The sequence below is a fragment of the Balaenoptera musculus genome, chromosome 18, assembly GCF_009873245.2.
Source record: "Balaenoptera musculus isolate JJ_BM4_2016_0621 chromosome 18, mBalMus1.pri.v3, whole genome shotgun sequence".
Taxonomy (NCBI): Eukaryota; Metazoa; Chordata; class Mammalia; order Artiodactyla; family Balaenopteridae; genus Balaenoptera; species Balaenoptera musculus.
The window spans coordinates 4,041,971-4,063,715 of NC_045802.1; the positions used below are offsets into that span (position 1 = coordinate 4,041,971).

The window sequence follows — 21,745 nt, forward strand, 5'->3', positions numbered from 1 at the left end:
AGGCCGGGGCTTGCCCTGAGCTGGTGATGAATTCAACCTTGTTCTTTCAGCCAAGATGATCGGAAACTGCTCTCTTGCAGAAACCCAAGAGCACAGTGAGCTTCAGCTCATAGGACTGTGGAGAGTAGCCGGGCCCTGCTCCCCTGCAAAGGCCCTGGGGGAGCGTGAAGTGGACCCTGGGCTCAGGCCTGGATGGGCTGGGGGGAGGGGCTCTGGACCACAAGCCACTGCAGCTCTTCCAACTTCTGCGTCCTCAAGTTCCCACAGACAGCAGGCTGGGGACGTACGCGTTGCCATGGCAAAGTGCTGCACATCAGGTGGTTTAAACAACAGAGGTGTATTTTCTCATGGTTCTGGAGGTCAGAAGTCCCGGAGCAAAGGTGTTACAGGGCTGGTTCCTTCCGAGGCCTCCCTCCTCTGCTTGCAGGTGAAGGCCGTCTTCTCCCTGTGTTCTCACATGGTCGTCCCTCAGTGTGTGTGTGTCTTCATCTCCTCTCCTCATAAGGACCCCAGTTAGATTGGATTAGGGCCCCCCCAATGACCTCATGTGAACTTTATCAGATCTTTAAAGGCCGCATCTCGTAATCCAGCCCCATCCTGAGATCCTGGAGGGGCACAGTTCAGCCGTTACAGAGGGTGCCGGCCAACGCTGTACACTGCAGTCTGCTGGGGGCAAGCCCGGTGACAACCCCGGCAGCAGGAAATCGGGGCCATTTTCGAGCATTTCCCAACCCCCCACCTTTGGTTGGTAGTAAAGCCCAGCTGTCCTCTAGGGAGAACCTCCGTATTGCCCCAGAGCAGCGGCAGCCTTGGAGGAGGGATCGTTTCAGGACAGGCAGGGAGAACGCCTAATCCTTGTGTTTTCAAAGAAAACTCACCTTGGTTTTCATTGTGGTTCAAAATAAGCGTCAGGTTCTGCAGGAGGAAGCTGTCTCCGGCCGGGTCCTGGGGCACCCAGGCGAGGCTCCAGGCCTGGGGGCAGGTGGAAGGGAAGCTTTCCGTACAACGGAGCAACAGCTCACTCCTTGCCCGGGGGGCAGGGGCCCTGGTCCCCTTCCGTCAGGAGGCAGGCGGGGCTCCGAGGGTCGTGTAGGGACGGGCTGCACGCAGCGCGGTTTTCAGAGGAGGGAGGCGCTCTCGCGGCGTCCAGGCAGCACCTGCTGTAAACAGAGGGGCAGCTGGCGGAGCGGGACGTTCTCCTTGACGTGGGGCAGCCTTTTCCCGGTCTGTTTCGCCTTACGACCTGAGGCCATTCTCCCTCTGAGCACCTTCGAGAGGTGTCCGCGTGGCCGGAGACTGACCGTGTGTGATGTGCCCCCAGGACCAACGAGCGAGACCGGCTGCTCAAGAGGCTGGGCAGGAAGACGCCGCCCACCCACTTCCGGGGCGGTTCCCTCCAGCAGTCAGTGCCACGTGAGTAGCCCGCCGGCACGTGGCGCGGACCACTGCCAGGCTCTACACCCGGAAGTGAAATGGTGTATCTGGCCCCAGGCAGGTGCAGCCAGAGGGTAGGCGATTCCCCGGGATCCAATCAAATGTCTGAATGACGCGACCCGTAAACTTCAGATCTGATGTGGTTCAGCTCCTGTGGCAGCCTCCCCATCAGATTCCTTCTAAGATTGAAGTGATGCTACTTTTACATGGTTCCCCCCACAGTAGCCCTACACTACTGGCATATTAATCACAACAATGGCAATCACCGGGGAAAAGTCTCTGTGGTCTTCCCAGGAAGGCTGTGCCCCGCACCGCCCCGGCAGCTGGAGGCCAGGCCCGGTTTCTGCCAAGCGGGGTCTGTGGGGATGCGTCAGAGGCAAGAGGAGCGGTGTGGGGGGGGGGGGCACACCAGATGGAGCTCGGGGAGGGGATGGGCTCACCCCCCCACAGGGGCAAACCAGCCCCTGGGCTGCCAGGCAGGCGAGGGTGTTGCAGCCGAGTGCAGGGGCCCCTGCGCGGGCAGCCTCCCTTCCCCAGCTGAGGCCCCGGCTCCTGCCTCGTCCCCACCTGCACTCCCATCTCCTTCAACTGACGCCCCACTTCTGCTCTCCTTTCTCTCCTGAGTTGAGAAGGAAAAAGGGGTAGAAAGTGAAGCATCACTGCATCCTTAGGACAGGTACTGGAGGATCTCTGCCCAGCTCAGCTGAGCTCTGTCCCCGCACCGTGAACAGATCTTTGCAGACTTTCTCAACAGAGGGAAGGAAAGGAACAGGTGGGACGTCATGGCCGTCAGTGACCACCCCCGCCTGGACATCCCCGTGGGAGAAGGGGCTGCAGCAGCTCCCTGCAGGGCCCACATGCCCCGCATTCTCTGAGGCTTCTCTGCCCCAAGACACCTGGCCGAGCCTCAGGTCGGCGCAGTAAGTGGCCCTGCAGAGCCCAGGCCCCGGACCCCAGCCACGGCCTCTGACCCTCGAGAGAGGTTGAGTCCAGAGGAGGCTGGGTGGCGGGGTCCCAGCTACGAGGTCCAGGGCTCCACTTAAGAGCCGGGCTGCCTGCGGTCCTGTCCCCAGCTCTGCCACTTTGTGACCTTAGGTAAGTTAACCCCTCTGTTCCTACACCTGTAGAACAGATGACGTGAGAACCTCCCTGGGGTTATTGGGAGGATTCACTGAGATTGTACACATAAAGTGCCTGGAACAGAGCCTGACAGCATGGAGTCCAAATGTTAGGTATTACTTGTCTTTTCTGCCACTAATTGAATAACTTTAGGCCACTTACTTACAGATTTCTCTAAACGTCTGTTTTCTCCTCTGAGGAGAAAAACAGAATCATATACATCTTACACAGCCTGTGAGGCTTCACGGTGATGGGCACAGAGAACATGAGTGCTGGTTCCCTAAACGCAGGGCTCATGCCGTGCAGCGTCCGACCAGAGAAAGAATAGACACTGAGAGCGAAGACGGCGCGAGAACTTTTGTGGGAGTGCCATAAAGGGTCTTAAAACTACTACAAAACGTTTTATGAACTCAGTATTTTGAAGGACCAAAACAAAATTCTGATGAACAAATACAAAAAATAGGCAAGCTGCTAAAATCACACCACATTTTAAAGACACTCAGCAACTAGGAGTAGGACCCTAATGGATACCAGGGTGTTTCAGGCACGGACCACCAGAGAAGGCCATAAAGCACTGGGAGGGGCTCCTGGCCTCTGCGTGTCTCCGGCCTCAGTCTTCCCAGGAAACCGGAAGGAAAAGCCCTAGTCTTGGAGCCCTTGTTCTGATGGACCACCCGCACACAGTATTAGCAACTGAGCTCATTGTTTCCTACACGGTCTAATTTCCTTACCATCCACACGGTGTTCCCAATTTCCATTGCTATTAGGAGTCTTTTTCCAGACAGGAAATAGCTACTTTCATTAAGATGTTATGAGAGCTCAGATTCAAAACAATGCTACTTCAGGGAAGTAAGTTTTATTCCAAAATAATGGGGAAAAAAATGACCTGATTTTATGGACTTCACCAAATGTTCTACCAGAGGAAGACAAAACAAATAAGAAATGCACCTGCCCTTCCACCTACCCGAATCCTATCCCCAGATCCTGTCCGTGGCTGAGCATTTAGGAAGGTCTGGTCCATTGAGTGCTTTCTCCAGGCCCCCATCATTCCTTCCTGGCTGTCAGGACTTCCTGAAGATGAATGACTGTGGGAAATGCTAAGAGCCAGGGGCTCCCTCTGAGTGTGGATGCAAATAATGGCAGTTAAACGTCCATCAGGCAGGAGCTAGTGAACGGGTGGTGTGCCTTTGTCGGGCTGGGCAGGCGGAGGCTGGCTGGGTGATGACGGGCCCTGTCGTCCTGCTCTAACCCCTACCAGGCTTCGTTTCTAAGAGGAAAATATTCATCTGAATCACAGAGACGCCCATGCTCCCAGGACCACCCTATCGGGCCACTCTCCTTTCTTTCTTGAACTCAAAGTCCACGTAAGCTCAGTAGAAACTAAGAACGTTCTGGTGCCCATTTTGGAAACATGATGGTGGATGCACCCAAGGCAGCTAGCTGGTGGAGAAGCCCTCTGGCAGTGACCGCTGGGCACTCTGCTGACCCTGGGAGAAGAGATTTGCTATCGAACCAGAAGCTTCCCTCTGCTGTCCCTTATGACAGTTGCCTAGAAACCCCTCCCACCCCAGAGGGGCTGAGTTATCCCACTGGACGGCCCTTGTGCCCATGAGACAAACAGGAGCTGCGGAGAGCACTGCAGCTGGCGTCCCGCAGGTACAGGCAGATCTGAGTAGAAAACAACAAATAAATAAAGACAGGGCGGTTGCCCCTTCCACCTGAACAGGGGTAGACAATTCCAGATGCTTTTCCCAAAAGGACAGTCCCAAACAATGTTCATGTTTATGTCTCAGCAAGTCCCCTTCATTCCTTCCCCTGCACTCCCCACCCCCAGAAAAAAACACATTAAAAAGCAGGTAGCAATTGCTCTGTTTGGGCTGTCAAGACAGGCTCCTTCGTCCCTGGCCTGCAATAGAGGCCTCCTCTCCAGGCGCCAAGTGTAGAATTAGCCCCGACCACAGGAGAGGGCTCTGTGGCCTGGGCGTCACCAGCCAAGGAACCATGCTGGCGCCCATGTGGTGGATAGGAGCTGGGAGGGCCTGGGCCTGGCCCAGTCCAGCCCATTCATTTTACAGAAAAGTAAACCAAGAAGACGGAGAGCTTAAAGGGCCCCGGTTCTGTGGCCAAGTCACAGCCAAGCCAGGATTGGAACGAGCGCTTCTCACCGGCGCCTCGGCCCCGGGCTCGGCTCTACCGTGAAAGCAGGGCAGGGGGACAGCCAGCTTGGGACAGACAGCCCCGCGGTCACCTCCCTCCCTGGGGAGGGAAGAGCAGCTACACGGTGTCCCCATCTCTCGGGTTCAGGGCCCCTCCTGCAGGGAAGCGTCCCCCTGGGTGGCAGGCCCACCACCCAGCAGCACGGGGGATCCGAGCACAGCTCTGGGGCCAGCTCGGGAAACAACCGACATGCCTAGAAACATCCCCTGCGGGAGACGGGGAAGGTGGGTGCTGTCCAGAGCCCAGCCTTACTGCTGGAGGAGACGGTGCTATTCGCTCGATTTGCTCTGAAATGGCCCAGGGAGAGGCAGCTGGTCTGGTACGTCGCGGCAGCCAAGACACAGCACAAAGAGCACACTGGGGCCTGGACAGCGGGCTGCAGTGCCCGCGGCCACACGGGTTTCAGGACGTTTCCTCATCCATCACCTCCGACCCACAGCTCAGAGGCGAGAGGAAGCGTTTCCTCTTCAGATCCCAGGCAGCCCCCGAGGCTGGGAGACCCAGCACAGCCTCCTGGTAGGAAGCAGTGGGCCGTGAGGAAGCCCAGGAGCGCCAGGGCCACCCAGGGCAGGATGAGCCGCCTGCCCGCGCCGGCTGGAGGGGCTCACGCTGCCCTCGGGCTGCTGTCCCGGGGTGGGGCCTTTGGGTTGTGGGTTTGGTCTTGTTAGAAATGCAGGTGAGCAGCTCGACCGACGTCCCATGGGGGCACCTCTGTTCTCGCTCTGCGTTCACTCCCACCTGCTCCCTGCTGCCCAGCCGTGTCCTCAGCAGCTCCCAGGCCCCCTCTGCTGCCCAGCCCACACCTCCTGCCTCCCAGGGTGGCCCTCCTGAGCCCCGGGGTCCTCTCAGGCTGAAAGGCATGCTCTCGGGAAGAGCTGGCCGGCCGGCCAGCCAGCCCTGGGGGGGATGGAGACTCGGGTTACAGTGTGATCAGAGCAGGAAGTCACTTCCTCTCCTCCATCCCCACGAGGACTTTTTTATACATTGCTACTGTATGTCTCTATAGTCCAGAAACTTTCCTTTTTAAGCCAAATGTCTGAGTAAAGTAAGAATCCAGGATGAAGGGTCACAAGATGGCAGAGTAGAAGAACATGAGCTCACCTCTTCTTAGAGAAACATCAAAATCACAACTAACTGCTGAACAACATCAACAAAAAAACGCTGGAACCTACCAGAAAAGACACCCTACATCCAAAAGCAAAGAAGCCGCCACAACAAGACAGTAGGAGGGGAGAAATCATGATAAAATCAAATACCATACCCACCGGGTAGGCAGCCCACAAACTGGAAAATAATTATACCACAAGTTCTCCCACAGGAGTGAAAGTTCTGAACCTGAGAAAGTATTTGAAGAGCTAATAGCTGAAAACTTCCCTAACATGGGAAAGGAAACAGTCACCCAAGTCCAGGAAGCACAGAGAGTCCTAGGGACAATAAACCCAAGGAGGAACATGCCAAGACACAAACTGACAAAAACCATAGACAAAGAAAAAAAAGCGGCAAGACAAAACCAACAAGTAATGTACAAGGGAACTCTCCCCTAAAGTTATAAGCTGATTTCTCAACAGAAACTCTGCAGGCCAGAAGGGAGTGGCATGATATATTTAAAGTGATGAAAGGCAAGAAACTAAACTAAAAATACTCTACCCAGCAAGGCTCTCATTCAGATTTGATAGAAAAATCAAAAGCTTTACAGACAAGCAAAAGCTAAGAGAATGCAGCACCACCAGGCCAGCTTTGCAACAAATGCTAAAGGAACTTCTCTAGGCAGTAAAGGAAAGGCCACAACTAGAAAACATGAAAATTATGAACAGAACAGCTCACGAGTAAAGGCAAACATACAGTAGAGGTAAGAAATTGCACACAAATATGATATCAAAACCAGCAATCATGAGAAGAGTGGAGCACAAATACAGGATATTGGAAATGCGTTTGAAATTAAAAGACCAGCAATTTAAAACAATCTTGTTTATATACAGACTGCTATATCAAAACCTCATGGTAACTGCAAACCAAAAACCTACAATAGATACACACACACAAAAAACGAAAAGGAATCCAAACACAACACTAAAGTTAGTCATCAAATCACAAGAGAAGAGAACAAAAGAGGAAGGGAAGAAAAAAGACCTACAAAAATCCAAAACAATTAACAAAATGGCAGTAAGAACATACATATCAATAATTACCTTAAAGGTAAATGGATTAAATGCTCCAACCAAAAGACAAAGGCTGGGTAAATGGATACAAAAACAAGACCCATACATACGCTGTATACAGGAAGCCCACTTCAGATCTAGGGACACATACAGACTGAAAGCAAGGGGATGGAAAAAGACGTTCCATGCAAATGGAAATCAAAAGAAAGCTGGAATAGCAATACTCATATCAGACAAAATAGACTTTAAAATAAAGACTGTTACAAGAGACAAAGAAGGACACTACATAATGATCAAAGGATCGATCCAAGAAGAAGATATAACAATTGTAAATATATATGCACCCAACATAGGGGCACCTCAACATATAAGGCAAATACTAACTGCCATAAAAAGAGAAATCAACAGTAACACAATAATAGTGGGGGATTTTAGCACACCACGTTCATCAATGAACAGATCAGACAGAAAGTCAAAAAGGAAACACAGGCCTTAAATGACACATTAGACCAAATGGACTTAATTGGTATTTATAGAGCATTCCATCCAAAAGCAGCAGAATACACATTATTCTCAAGTGCACATGGAACATTCTCCAGGACTGATCACATGCTGGGCCACAAAGCAAGCCTCGGTAAATTTAAGAAAATTGAAATCGTATCAAGCATCTTTTCCGACCACACCACTATGAGATTAGAAATAAACTACAAGGAAAAAAACTATAAAAAACACAAACACGTGGAGGCTAAATAATATACTACTGAACAACCAATGGATCACTGAAGAAACAAAAGAGGAAATCAAAAAATACCTAGAGACAAATGGAAATGAAAGCACAATGATCCAAAACCTATGGGACACGGCAAAAGCAGTCCTAAGTGGGAAGTTTATTGCAATTACAATCTTACCTCAGGAAACAAGAAAAATCTCAAATAAACAACCTAACCTTATACCTAAAGCAACTAGAGAAAGAACAAACAAAACCCAAAGTTAGCAGAAGGAAAAAAATTATAAAGATCAGAACAGAAATAAATGAAATGGAGACAAAGAAAACAATAGAAAAGATCAATGAAACTAAAAGCTGGTTCTTTGAAAAGATAAAATTGATAAACCTTTAGACCCATCAAGAAGAAGAGGGAGAGGGCTCAAATCAATAAAATCAGAAATGAAAAAGGAGAAGTTACAACAGACACCACAGAAATACAAAGGATCATGAGACTACTACAAGCAACTGTATGCCAATAAAATGGACAACCTGGAAGAAATGGGCAAATTCTTAGAAAGGTACAGTCTCCCGAGACTGAACCAGGAAGAAATAGAAAATATGAACAGACCAATCACCAAGTACTGAAATTGAAACTGTGATTAAAAAAAACTCCCAACAAACAAAAGTTGAGGACCAAGTGGCTTCACAGGTGAATCCTATCAAACATTTAGAGAAGAGTCAATACCTAGCCTTCTGAAACTATTCCAAAAAATTGCAGAGGAATGAAAACTCCCAAACTCATTCTATGAGACCACCATCATCCTGATACCAAAACCCTGACAAAGATAGCACAAAACAAGAAAATTACAGGCCAATATCACTGATGAACATAGACACAAAAATCCTCAACAAACTACTAGCAATCCAAATCCAACAATGCATTAAAAGGATCATACACCATGATCAAGTGGGATTTATCCCAGGGATGCAAGGATTTTTCATTACCCACAAATCAATCAGTGTGATACATCACATCAATAAATTGAAGAATAAAAACCATGTGATCATCTCCAATAGATGCAGAAAAATCTTTTGACAAAATTCAGCACCCATTTATGATAAAAACTCTCCAGAAAGTGGGCAAAGAGGGAACCTACCTCAGCATAATAAAGGCCATATATGACAGCCCTACAGCTAACATCATACTCAATGGTGAAAAGCTGAAAGCATTTCCTCTAAGATCAGGAACAAGACATGGATGTCCAGTCTCACCGCTTTTATTCAACATAGTTTTGGAAGTCCTAGCCATGGCAATCAGAGAAGAAAAGGAAATAAAGGTAATCCAAATTGGAAAAGAAGTAAAACTGTCACTGTTTGCAGATGACATGATACCATTGGGTTGGCCAAAAACTTCGTTCGGGTGTTTTCATAACATCCTATGGAAAGACCCAAACGAATTTTTTGGCAAACCCAATGCATACAGAAAATCCTAAAGATGCAACCAGAAAATTACTAGAGTTCATCAATGAATTTGGTAAAGTTGCAAGAGAAATTAAAGAAACAATCCCATTTACCATCACATCAAAAAGAATAAAATGCCTACAAATAAACCTACCTAAGGAGGCAAAAGACCTGTACTCCAAAAACTATAAGAAGAAAGAAATCAAAGATGACACAAACAGATGGAAAGATATACCATATTCTTGGATTGGGAGAATCAATATTGTCAAAACGACTATACTACCCAAGGCAATCTACAGATTCAGTGCAACCTCTATCAAATTACCAGTGGCATTTTGCACAGACCTAGAACAAAAAAAATCTTAAAATTTGTATGGAGACACAAAAGACCCCGAATAGCCGAAGCAATCTTGAGAAAGAAAAACAGAGCTGGAGGGATCAGGCTCCCTGACTTCAGACTATACTACAAAGCTACAATCATCAAAACTGTGGTACTAGTACAGAGATAGAAATATAGATCAATGGAACAGGATAGAAAGCCCAGAAATAAACCCACACCCCTACGGTCAATTAATCTATGACAAAGGAGGCAAGACTACACAATAGAGAAGGAAGTCTCTTCAATAAATGGTACTGGGAAAACTGGACAGCTACATACAAAAAAAAAATTAGAACATTTTTTAACACCATACACAAAAATAAACTCAAAATGGATTAAAGACCTAAATGTAAGACCAGATACCATAAAATTCTTAGAGGAAAACATAGGCAGAACACTCTTTGATATAAATTGCATCAGTATCTTTTTTGATACATTTCCTAGAGTAATGGAAATAAAAACGAAAATAAACCAATGGGACCTAATTAAACTCAAAAGCTTTTGACAGCAAAGGAAACCGCAAACAAAAGAAAAGACAGCCATCAGAATGGGAGAAAATACTTGCAAATGATGCAACCGACAAGGGGTTAATATCCAAAATTTATAAACATCTCATATGGCTCAATATCAAAAAAACAAAACAACCCAATCAGAAAATAGGTAGAAGACCTAAATAGGCATCTCTTGAAAGAAGACATACACATGGCCAAGAGGCACATGAGAAAATGCTCAACGTCGTTAATTAGAGAAATGCAAATCAAAACTACAATGAGATATCACCTCACACCAGTCAGAATGGCCATCATCAAAAAAGTCTGCAAACGAGAAATAGTGGAGAGGGTACGGAGAAAAGGGAACCCTCGTACACTGTTGGTGGGAATGTAAGTTGGTGCAGCCACTACAGAGAACAGTGTGGAGGTTCCTTAAGAAGCTAAAAACAGAGCTACCCTATGATCCAAGCAATCCCACTCCTGGGCATAATATCTGGAGAAAAACATGGTTCGAAAGGATACATGCACCCCAATGTTCATTGCAGCAATGTTTACAATAGCCAGGTCATGGAAGCAACCTACATGTCCATTGACAGATGAACGGATAAAGAAGATGTGGTACATATAGACAATGGAATATTACAAGGCCATTAAAAAGAATGAAATAATGCCATTTGCAGCAACATGGATGGACCTGGAGATTATCATACTAAGTGAAGTAAGTCAGCCAAAGACAAACATCACATGATATCACTTATATGCAGGATCTAAAAAAATGGTACAAATGACCTTACTTACAAAACAGAAACAGACTCACAGACTTAGAGAGTGAACTTATGGAACTGGGGGTGAGGGGGTGTAGGGATAGATGAGGAGTTAGGGACTGACATGTACACACTGCTCTATTTAAAACAGATAACCAACAAGGACATAGCACAGGGAACTCTGCTCAATACTCTGTAATAACCTAAATGGGAAAAGAATTTGAAAAAGAATAGGTACATGTATAACTATCACTTTGCTGTACACCTGAAATGAACACAACACTGTTAATCAGCTATACTCCAATATATCAATAAAATTAAAAAAAAAAAAGAATCCAGGATGATACATGGGCAAAATTTCTGATTTCTTCTCCTTTAAAGGCTATGATGAACTAACAGCTCCAGTAACAGTCATAAATATGCACAGACAAGAGGCAGGCTGTTGCCTGTGATGTCTTTTGCTCAGAAGGTCTAATCTAGCTGCAGGACGTTTCCATACCCCTGACCCAGAAGGGTCGGTCAACAGAGAGGGACTCCTGCAAATGTCCCTCCTGTGGGAAGGGCCAGTTAGGAGGGACAGCCCTGCCTTGGGCTGTGAATGCTAACCCCGTCTCAGAACCTCAGGACGGAGCTGCAGGAGAGCGCCGGCCCTTGGGCAAGTCATGACATCACGTTGTGCCTCAGTTTCCCCACCTGTGACATGGGAAGAACTCTCACCCATCTCATAGGGCTGTCGGGAGGAAGAACTGAGCTATGTGTGCATAGTACATACAACAGTGCCTGAGACACAGAGCATTCGATAACTGTCTGCTATTGTTACCGGCATCATTATGGGAACTGACTGTAAAAAGTAGTCTTTCTGTAGCCACTGGGCCAATCATTAAATTCCTCTTGACTTTATCTAGTGATCTTTTTCTTTCTTTACCCAAAAGTAAACCCGCTGTAATGTATTACTGGTCCAAATCCATGCGACTTCAGTGAGGCAAGCTCCCAGCACTGTGCACTTTGCCAGCCTTTGCTGTTAGCATGTGCCTATTTACCTGGCATGTTTACAGCTTCATAAATTACCGACTGGCCTGCAGCTTTGGGCGGATTGGGACATTTCCGGCGCAGAATGACTTTCCCTTTCCCCTTGACTGGTGGTGGGAAAGTGCAGCCATGGACCAGTGACCCACTGATTATGCTGCACAGGCAGAAATGGGAGGCCACCCCTCTGAGCCCTGCCCGTCCCACCAGCACAGAACCACTCGGCCTCTGCCCACTCATGGCCACCCGCCCCTTCAAGGGGGTCACAGGCCTCTGGACCCCCATCCAAGGCTACGGAGGCCAGTGTGTAGAAGCTCGGCGGCAGCCCCCCCCCCCCAGAAGCAGCTTCTCCTAGTCCCTCCTCTTACCCAGGCCCTCTGTGCTCCTCTTCCAGATGGATACGCCTTCTCGCAAGAGGAGCACGGAGCCGTGACTCAGGAAGAAATAGTTCGCGCCTACGACACCACCAAACAGAAATCCAGGAAGAAGTAAGACGTGGTCTCCCGATGGAGCCTCAGAAAGAGACGCGTTTGCTGCACCCAGTGTTAACACGTGTTTGTCAGAAGAGACGGGTGTCAGTGGCCAAAACACCAGAAACACATCCCGTGGCCTTAGCGCACCCGTTTGTTAGTTCTCAATGCCCTCGCAAACCTGGACACGGGCCGCAGGGGAAGCCACTTTCCCCCTTCCCACTCGTCCATCCGCAGTGCTTGGCCTGACTTTTGTTTACGCTGTTGCAAAGCATTCAACTGTGCCCTGTGAGGTGTGAAATTAAAAACATTATGTTCCACCAGTATTTCAACATCAGTCCCGGCGGTTCTGGGAGAAGACAGAGTGGGTTTCATGGTGCATGAGAAACCCACCTGGTGGGGCTGCAGCAGGCACGCCGACTTCCTGTGTTGTCAACCCACAGATTCGGTCCGCGGTCAGCGTGTAAACCTCACTGGAGGCAAGCTGCCAGCTTGCTTTGATTCCCCCCTTTGTTTGTATGAAGTTGGCATAAACGTCCTGATTGCAGTGAAATCACAAACATAGGTATCTGGGTGGTACACCTGAGAACGACTATTGGAACCTCAGTCACATTCCCAGCAGGGCAGGCCCGTCGGGGTCCCCATGGTCCCTGCACCCTTGCTGCCCGGGCGCCCCGCGCTCAGACCTGCTGCATGGCTCTTCCCACGCTTGGTGCGCGGCGGCAGCGGGCACCCGCCCAGACCCCCGCCCTCCCTGCTTCTCCCCAGATTCAGATATGGATGCGAGAAACCCCTTCCTCCATAACTAGAGAAACATAGTGATTCGCGTAGATTCTAAGTGTCTGTTCTATCTGCCTCTTTCTGACGACAGGGGTGCCTGCAGGTCAGGGCAATGGTGGAGCCGCTGGGGCCCTGCCCGCCCTGGACAGGCTCTCAAAACTCATTTCCCGGCCTCCAGACCCCTGGACCTGGGCACCTGCTTAAATTAGAACGCACGCTTGTTCTCTTGGGCGCTCAGAGCACATTTTGCCTTTTGAGTGAATTCATAGCACATCTCCCCAGCGAAGGAGTACACCTGTCGCTCCACAATCGGAGCCGATGAGTAACCCAGTGGGGAGAGGGAGGGCCCCCAAGGCTGCTGAGGAAGACGACCGTTGGAGGGAAGCAAGGGCACAGAGACACTTTTTGCAAATCTCAGTAGAAATTTCTGAAATCAAGCGCTGAAGCCCAGACAGTTGTCATGATCAGCCTCAGGTGTCCACGGACGCGTGGTTTTCAGTGAACAGAAGTCCAAACATTTCAAGGAAACGGCCTTCCTTACGTTGACAGGTTTTCCTTCCTTATCCAGCCAGGGCTAGACACAGGCAGCTCTCTGCACGTGAGGGGCCCTGAATCTCAGACGAGGAAGGGGAGTGCCGAGTCCCTGACTTTGAACCACGGAGTCCCACGTTCTGAACGTGGACCGAACCCGGATGCCTTGGGGCGGGAAAGCGGCACCTGGAGCCCTTCATAAACGCCCAGTCTGGAGGCACGTCCTCTGCTCGCAGCTTTGGCGGCTGAACCAGATTTTTGTATCTGGCTTAACATCAATACTTCTGGGCAGCTGCTGCTGCTTAAAACGGCACGGTCCCTCTGGGGAGGGCTGAGCTAAATTAGGAAGTAAAACAACAGGGCATTTTGCTTTCTCCCCATCATTTCGAGCACCCGCATCTCACTGGGCATGGAGGTAATTTAGAGTATGATTTGCGTGGACCACAAAAACGAATCCCCCGCTCGTGAGGTGACGGGGACCTAGAGGGGGATCCAGGGCAAGCAGAACAATGCAGCGAACAGGCAAGTCCAGGTGCCACTCCTGCCTCCCCAAGGTCTAAGACATTTTAAACACTAGAGCACCCAGCAAGATGAGCGGTTGAAGGACCGTCGTGCAGGAATCACAACAGAATATGTGCCTGTGATTAACACAGCAAAGCAAGGTGGACGCCTTCCCTGCACACGCAGAGGATGAAGTCCTGAGTACAGAGGAGAAACAAACGTTCTCACTGAGTCCTGTTAGGCATCCTGACGATTTAGTTTCATTTGGGAACTAAGCCTAGTTGGAAAAGGGAACTCAAACTCAATTCTCTGTCGAACACTTGGCTCATTCTTGAACTTAAAGCCTTCCAAATCAGATTTGTGAATTACAGTGTGCACTTAGCTGGGGCTTTTTGGTTTTCATTTTTTACATTAAAATACAGTTCAGATTTTTCTGAGTTTTTTACGTCTATTTTCCAGTTCCCTTGAGAAGTAGACTAAACAGTCTTTGCAGTCATGAAATATGCACACAGAAGAAAGCATTAGAGGGATGCCTTTCTATTTATTCTCTCCTGTGATTAAGCTACCTTGTAGCCAAATGACTAAATTGGGTTTCTAGGAGGAGCAGCTGTCACTACGTGTGATGTATCATGTTCAGCCGGGCCGACTCGGGGGTTGTGTCATTTGTCCTATCTTTAAACTGAGGTCAGAGTGTCACACACAAGCGCTCCCCCGGGGAGTAGGGTGGGCCAGACTTAAGCTGCACACTGTCAGCTCAGTGGAGATGCCACCTGGGACTTGTCACTCTGCAACACAGAAAATGACACACGGGCTAGCAGGTCGGCACCGCGGGGCCAGACTCTGGATTGGGCTGAAGTGGCAGATTCCACTCAGGGCCAGTGGTCTAGCCTGTTTCTATGCAGAATATTCCAGGCTTCTTGACCAGTTTTACATTCTCCCGTCTCCCAACCCACACACAAAACCTGTGCTGTGGAGAAAGGAGATGCCATTTCTTTAACATTTGGAGTGATACCCTAACACGCGAGCCTGGGCTTTAGCAGATCACGGCTGAGAGCTCTGCTGGCCTTTTCTTTTCCCTGACAAGGCTTTAAGTCTTGCTGTAGGGAGCTGGCAGTGAGAATCTGTAATCACTTGTCAAGAAACAGTGAATAATGAAAAAGTAAGTGTACGTAACTAATATCTGAAAATGCATATGAACATATATCACAGACTACGGTTGGATTTTTTTTTTTCTTAAAGAAAGCTCTAGTCTATAATCTCACTGTTAAAACAATGACCCTTTATCTTTTTGAACCATAAGGAAGAGAATATTCTATCATATTCCTGCTCCTGGAGATTTATGCCTTAGACCACAGGTTGAACAGAATGTTTGCAAAACTCTGCTGTAGGATAAGGTAGTCCTTGGTTTTGAACATGTGAAAGAACTACACACAGTTCAGCCAGGGTTTGAATTACTGCCCAGGGTCATTGCCCCAAAGTAATTCAAGGAGTGATTTAGGCTCAGCATTTGAAATGTAGCCTTTATCTCCGGGGATCCATAAAATAAAAAACTTGAACAGGGAAAAAAAACTGTGGTTAAGCAGAGCCTGAAATAATAATATGGCAAAGAAATGAGTTATCAGGTCAAGTTAAAGGATGGCATCCCCCATGGTATTCACTAAATACTTTCTTCATGCATATGCTTAAATTAGAAAGTATAATAGTGATGGAGATAGTGAAAATAAAGCACCCCCTCCAAAAAAAAAAAGGAATACAGCAGTTGACTTTGAGGCTGGTTCTTCACTGGCTCAAGGCAGTTCTTGGTCTCTGTCAGCCTTGGGGGAGATTATTTCACCTCACATTTGCCATCTTTCCATCTTGAAGAGCTAGGAGAACAGGTAGAAGATTTTCCAGTGGGTCTCAGAGGTCAGGACCCAAGTTTCTGTGTAATGACGTATTAATAAGTGTTCTTCCCAAAAGGAACAGACCTGGGATACTCGACTTGATGTGTTGGACTCTTTGTTGAGTTTTTTTTCAGCATCCCCAACTGTCCACCACCCACTTCCATTCTCTTTTACAAGAGCTCCATTTTAATGCCGGACTTCCAACTTGGACTGTTTAAAGCACTCTTGGTTTGTTGGGTCTGAGTGAGGGGTGAAGGGAAATCCTCTCAGCGGGAAGAAAGGTCTCTGAGCCCACAGAGCTCTCAGGGGCCAGAGCTAAGAAACCAGTGGGACTGGAGAAGAGGGGCAAGCTCCCCCGTTTCCCCACACCAAGCATAACCCACAGCTGTCACCCTGCAGAGCACCTCTGCTCCCCTGACCCAGGGGAGACAAGAGAGCCATTCTTCTTACACCCAGGCTGGCTCATTTTCAAGTGACAATCTCTTGCCCTAGTTGCCTTAGAGATATCTACACCCAGGCATCAGACCAAGAAAAACAAGCTCCCAAGATTAGCCCAACGGCATTTCTCCCGACCTGGCTACGGAAAGGAGACCTGTTCGTTTTAAAAGTCGGGAACAAAGTGTCAGGTGGCTTTGATTTACAACAGCAAGAGGAAGAAGAAAGTTGAAGGAATGGCGCTATCCAAATAACCCTGCCCAGGAAACCCAGGGGTCAAGAGAGCTTATCGAGAGCCTTTCACAGGCCAGCTCGACAGTGTTGAGAAAGGGCCAGAAGGAGGAGGGACGCCTGAAGATCAGGATGTGAACCCACTTCCGAGGGGACTGGAGTCGGTCGTATTCCTAAAGACAGCTGGGCGTGCAGCTGCAGGTAGCTCAGTAAACACCCGGTACAGAATTGAGAAGGAAAAATCTGCCCTGTCATACAGAGTTTCCCTCCTTCCAACGAGATCCCTGCACCACGGAACACTTTTTCGGTTTTTCATTAATAAACTCAATCCAAGTCCTGACGCTCTCGCTCCACCCTCCCTCTCCCGCGTCACTGAACTGGGAGGCCTGCTGGGCCACTGCCCCCCCAGCCTCCCCCCAGGGCCTGCAGCCTCAGCGGGCGACGCATCGTTCCTGGGCTGCTGTCTGCGCGTGCCATCCTTGTGGTGTCTTCCTCACGCGGGCAAAGCCACGTGCTCTCCTGTCTGCTGTCACATCTGCGCTCGCATCGCTGAAATACCGTTTGCGCCAGGGAGGTTTTAATCTGGCTCTGCAGAGGGAAGGGGGCAGTGGAGGCACGTTTAATTGGCTCCCAGCAGAGCGGGCGGTGGCGGGGGGAGCTTTTTTATGGCGTCTGGGGGTTCTGTTCCCTCCCTCTAGAAGTGTTACCATGTTCACATCCTATTAACGTCCTCTGGCTGTTAAATTACAGCAGCACAGAACAGTGGAGCTGGGTTCCCTCCTGGAGTGAATGCAGATGAAGGGCATTTTCCTGGTGTTTTTAGGGGGTTTGGAAAATGTAGTGATTCGTGGCTTTAATCAGTCCGTTGACTGGTGTATGTCTGCACAAACCTGTTTCAAATAAATCTTTTGTTAAAGTAAATGATCGGACCGTGCTTTATTTGTGAATTTCTTTCCCACTAATAAGCAGTTACTGCCATAGGGACTCCGGACTATTACACAGAGGCTTTGTCAGCAGGTACTTTGGGTCTGTACCTGCATATACATGCTCTGCCCGCCAAGCTGACAGCCTGGAAATGCTGTTCATGGCAGGAGTGCAGGGGGATCTGAATGGCAGATACACAGGAGCTCCGCTGCTCTGAGGCCAGGCCCCCTTTATGAGAAGGGTGCCCGAGGGCCACTCTGAGTTGGACGGATCAGGCAAAGGGAAGACCTGTGCACAGAAAGACTTCTCCCGCAGTTACTTCATTCCCTTTGGTTCATCCCAGTTTCCCTGCAAACTGAGGTGTGGGAAGTTCAGATTCTGTGGGCCAGCGTGAAGTCCCGACACTGTCATCGAAGGGGGTCAGGACATGCCACCCCAAGACAGGCCGCTTTGGCATAATGATGATTTTGAGCTGAAAGCACCTGAGAAGCAGCTCTGCCCTCCCCTTTCCACCTAAAAACAGGTCCTAGCATCCCCGTGAGAAAGGGGCCCTCCCTGCACCAGGAGGAGAAGGGCGTTCTCAGCACCAGAGACAGGCGCGGGCCCAGACAGACCACCTTCTGCAATAACCCTGATCTTCCACGAGTTTCCCTGCCACTGCCCCACAGTTTGCTGTCACTTAGCCCAAGCCCCCTGGGCCACATCCCACAGTCTCTCTTTGTGTAAAAAGGTAGATAAGCTGCTGGGCCTAACGGCTTTTTGGGGTCTTCATTTTCCTTCTGCAGACTCCCATGTACACCTAAAAATATTAAGTAAAGGTGTATGCTTTTCTCCTGTTTATGTCTGATGTCAGTGAATCTCTGAGAACAGCCGCAGACCTGAGAGGGCAGAAGGAAGTTTTCCTCCCTGACATTATTTCAAAAGAGTGTGAAGAGACCTCTTGGGTTCCCTGGAGGCACAGCACGTCGCATTCGGGCAAGAGTCCACGGCCTTGGGGCTCCCTGGGATGCGCAGTTCACACAGCGGAGGCCACGTGGAACCTGGGGAACCCGGGGTCAGGGGGAGCTGAGGGCCCAGAAGTTGGCCTCGGAAGCGTAGAGAAGGGGGTGTCCTCACTGGAAACCGGCCTCAGGCCCTGGCTTCGGGCAGCTCTGCGCTTCCCGGGGGTGGGGGACAGGAAGGAAAGAGAGCCTGGAGACAGCTCCCTGCGGAGGCTTGAGTCCGGAACCCAAAAAACCTCTTAATTGCCGACTTCAAATTTATTACCACTTCCCTCAGCAGACTGGTTCTGAGACAGGCTGGGAGCCGGGCAGAGGCAGGGCGGCAGGGCTGGCACCTGGACACACCTGGACACACCTCTCCTCCAGCAAGAAAATACAAAGAAACTCTGGGGGACTAAAAATAACTGCACACACACACGCAGTCCGGGCAAATTACGGACAATAAAATACAAAAAGACCAAAAAACCCAACTGTCAATTCTGAAAAGCCGAGAGCAAAAGCAGGGTCCTACGCGTGCCCCCTGCACCCAACACCAAAGGGGCGGGCAGACCACCTAAGCCACGCCTCCAGCCCGACGCCTGGACACACCCCTACCTTCTCTCCATATAAGGAACAAGTTCGCCCCTCCCTCGGGGAGTGAGCAGGGGCACCTGTTGCTTATTCTCGCTCCCCCCGGCTGCAGCAGGGGCCCCCCGTAAAGCCCTGCCTGAATTTCTTGTCTGGCCTCTGACCAATTTCTATCGACTGGGGAAGGCCAGGAACCCTGGCTGGTATCAAATCCTCCCAAACAGGCCTTGTCCCATTAGAACTGAACTTGGCCAGCGGTCACCACCTTGGTGGCCACATCTCCAGGCACATCAGGGACAGGAGGCCAGCCGCACTTCCGGGCAGAATTCTGCAGCTTTTCCTCCGCTCTACATAGGCCTGCGCCCCCAGCAACCCGCGCCTTTTTTTTCACCACGCAAAACAAAACGATTGAACACAATCAACAGCGAAGTGTTAAATTCCAACCTTTGCCATCTCTCGGTCGTGTCTACGAAATCTGCCTTTGCCACTGTGCTCTCCAGCATGAACTTGAACCACTGAGGCCAACGGCAGCTGAAGACAGTGTGCAGACCCTACGTTTCTGCCTAAGGCAACGTTCTCTAGGACAGTTCTCTCTCCGAAAGAGACTCAGGGTACTTTGGAAAATCACTCAGACTCTGCTGTGTATTTTCTAAATGTTTATGCACGATATACATAACTCGAGGGACTGAAGTGTGGTCAGAGGAACACGGCACGTGGCAGGAGCCTGCTCCAGCCTCTAGTACCTTCCACCTACATTCTTTTCCACGTAGGGATCTTTCAAGGGAATTTTCCAGCAATTGTTGAAAAGCCAAGCAGTTGATGTGCCTGGGACTGTATAGGTGGAGGTCTGGGACTTTATCTTTTCCCAGAGGAGGAGAGAAGAAAACCCCTCCACCTACCAAAGCCAGAAGCACCAAATACACAGTCCAGCTCCTAAACACTAAGCTTTCGCTTATTTAAGGTAGGCCACACACATAAATAGAATGACTTAAAATTCCTGAGGGTTGGCCTCAGAGCACCGCCTTCAGCTGCCTGTCTCTCTTTGCAGTGAACGGTCCTTGACCTCAGACTGCAGAGTGACGGATGCTGAGAGAAAGGGTGCAGGGCTGTCCTGAGAGCCACAGCCTTGGCCGGAGCCCTGAACTGGTCTGTCCCAGGTCTGTCCCAGTTTCTACAGAATTGCTGTTAAGAGTTGTTTACGAAGTTTAATGCTACCTGTACTCTCCCCCTTAAAGAACATGTGTTTTGATTTGAAATACTCTTAATTGCTGAGAAGCTCCTCCTGATTGAATACTCTTAATTGCTGAGAAGCTCCTCCTGATTTTCTTCCAGCAAAACAATTGTGTGTATATTACATTTCATTTAATATAAAGCCGTTCTGCTGAACGGACACCTTGCCCACGGCCAGGGGACAGGTGACTGTCCCGCTGCTTCCCAAATGGCCCTGAACGGAGGGTACGAATGGCTGGTATGAGCCGGAACTGACCAGCCCTTCAGCTGCAAACAAAGTCACTTTTTTCCCTTCCCAGTGTTAAGAGAAGCCACTGCAAGCAAATGACTTGCAAAGGCGGCTGCAGGAAAAGCCCTTGAATTTGTTTCAATATTACATTTAAAACTGGATGGGGGCAGGGGGTGGGAGGCCCTCGTGCATCAGTAAAAGAAAACACCTCCACAAGCAAATTTATTTAATACTTTAGCTGGAAAACGTTTTATTGGAATCCCGCTTTCCAATGTATTTGGTGACTAGCCCCGGTGGGCTCGCTGCGGCCCCGGGAGCTGGGGGCACATCACCACTACCTCCCCACGTGTGAGGGGGCCCCGGGGCAGACGCACTGGACGCTCCTGGAATCGCGGGGACACAGCGCGCACACAGCCTGGTTCCGAGGGAGGGAATGAAGGCGACACAGCCATCCACGGACACAAAAGAACAAAACCTCTTAACCTTGAGAATGTGGCAAAGCAGCTCCGACAGCGCCACGAAGGCACGCGAGGGCTGAACGCACTGCTCGCTTCAGGAGACGCGGGAGCCCCGCTTCTGGCAACTGCGTGCGCAGGGGACATGGCTCCGGGCCCTGTCGGTCCCAGCTGCCCCAGACAGCCGATTGAGAAGCCGGGGCCTCTCGGAGGAGGCAGCGGAGGCCCCGGCGCCCGGGGAGCGGCCCCGGCCGGCGGCAGAGGGGGAGAGCCGGGGCCCCGCCGTCCACGTGGGAAGCAAGGCCCGCTAATGACCTCGCGCCCGGCCGTCCAGGGGCTTCGGCCTGCGGGGCCGTCACGCACCCTGCCTCGCTGCTCCTGGGAACAGGAGCCGTCTTCCCGACCCCGGAGAGGAGCTGGTGACCCAGACCAGGTCCCCGCCTCTCGGAGCTCATGTTCCGGGGGAGTGACAGACACGGGGCGAGGGACGTAGAACCCGACACCTCGGCCCGGGGCACGGACGCTGCCCCGACAAGACCACCCAGCTCCGCGGGCTCGTAACAACCCCATTTCCTTTCCCACGCTGTGCTGGCTGAGATGCAGGTGAGGGTCTGGTCAGGTCGCAGCGACCTCCGGTGCACTGGGGTCTGGGGAGCTCTCAGGTCCCTTCGATAAAAGGTCTAACGCTGCCGCGAGGGCTTCAGGACCCCATCACCTCCCGCGGCCCACCTCCGAACACATCCCGCGGGGAA

The 21,745-nt window shown here is 50.2% G+C and overlaps 1 protein-coding gene across 2 annotated transcripts in view; it reads left to right on the forward strand.

Moving 5' to 3' along the window:
• LOC118884388 (phospholipid-transporting ATPase IB) overlaps positions 1-17,471 on the forward strand; it is a 545,038-nt gene extending 527,567 nt beyond the window's left edge. For both annotated transcript variants that reach the window (XM_036832038.1, XM_036832037.1), the window contains exons 36-37: positions 1,322-1,413; positions 12,151-17,471. In XM_036832038.1, coding sequence (XP_036687933.1) covers positions 1,322-1,413; positions 12,151-12,248 — 190 coding nt within the window. In that variant the 3' untranslated portion in view covers positions 12,249-17,471. The remainder of the gene's footprint in view (positions 1-1,321; positions 1,414-12,150) is intronic.
• Positions 17,472-21,745: the final 4,274 nt, after the last annotated feature.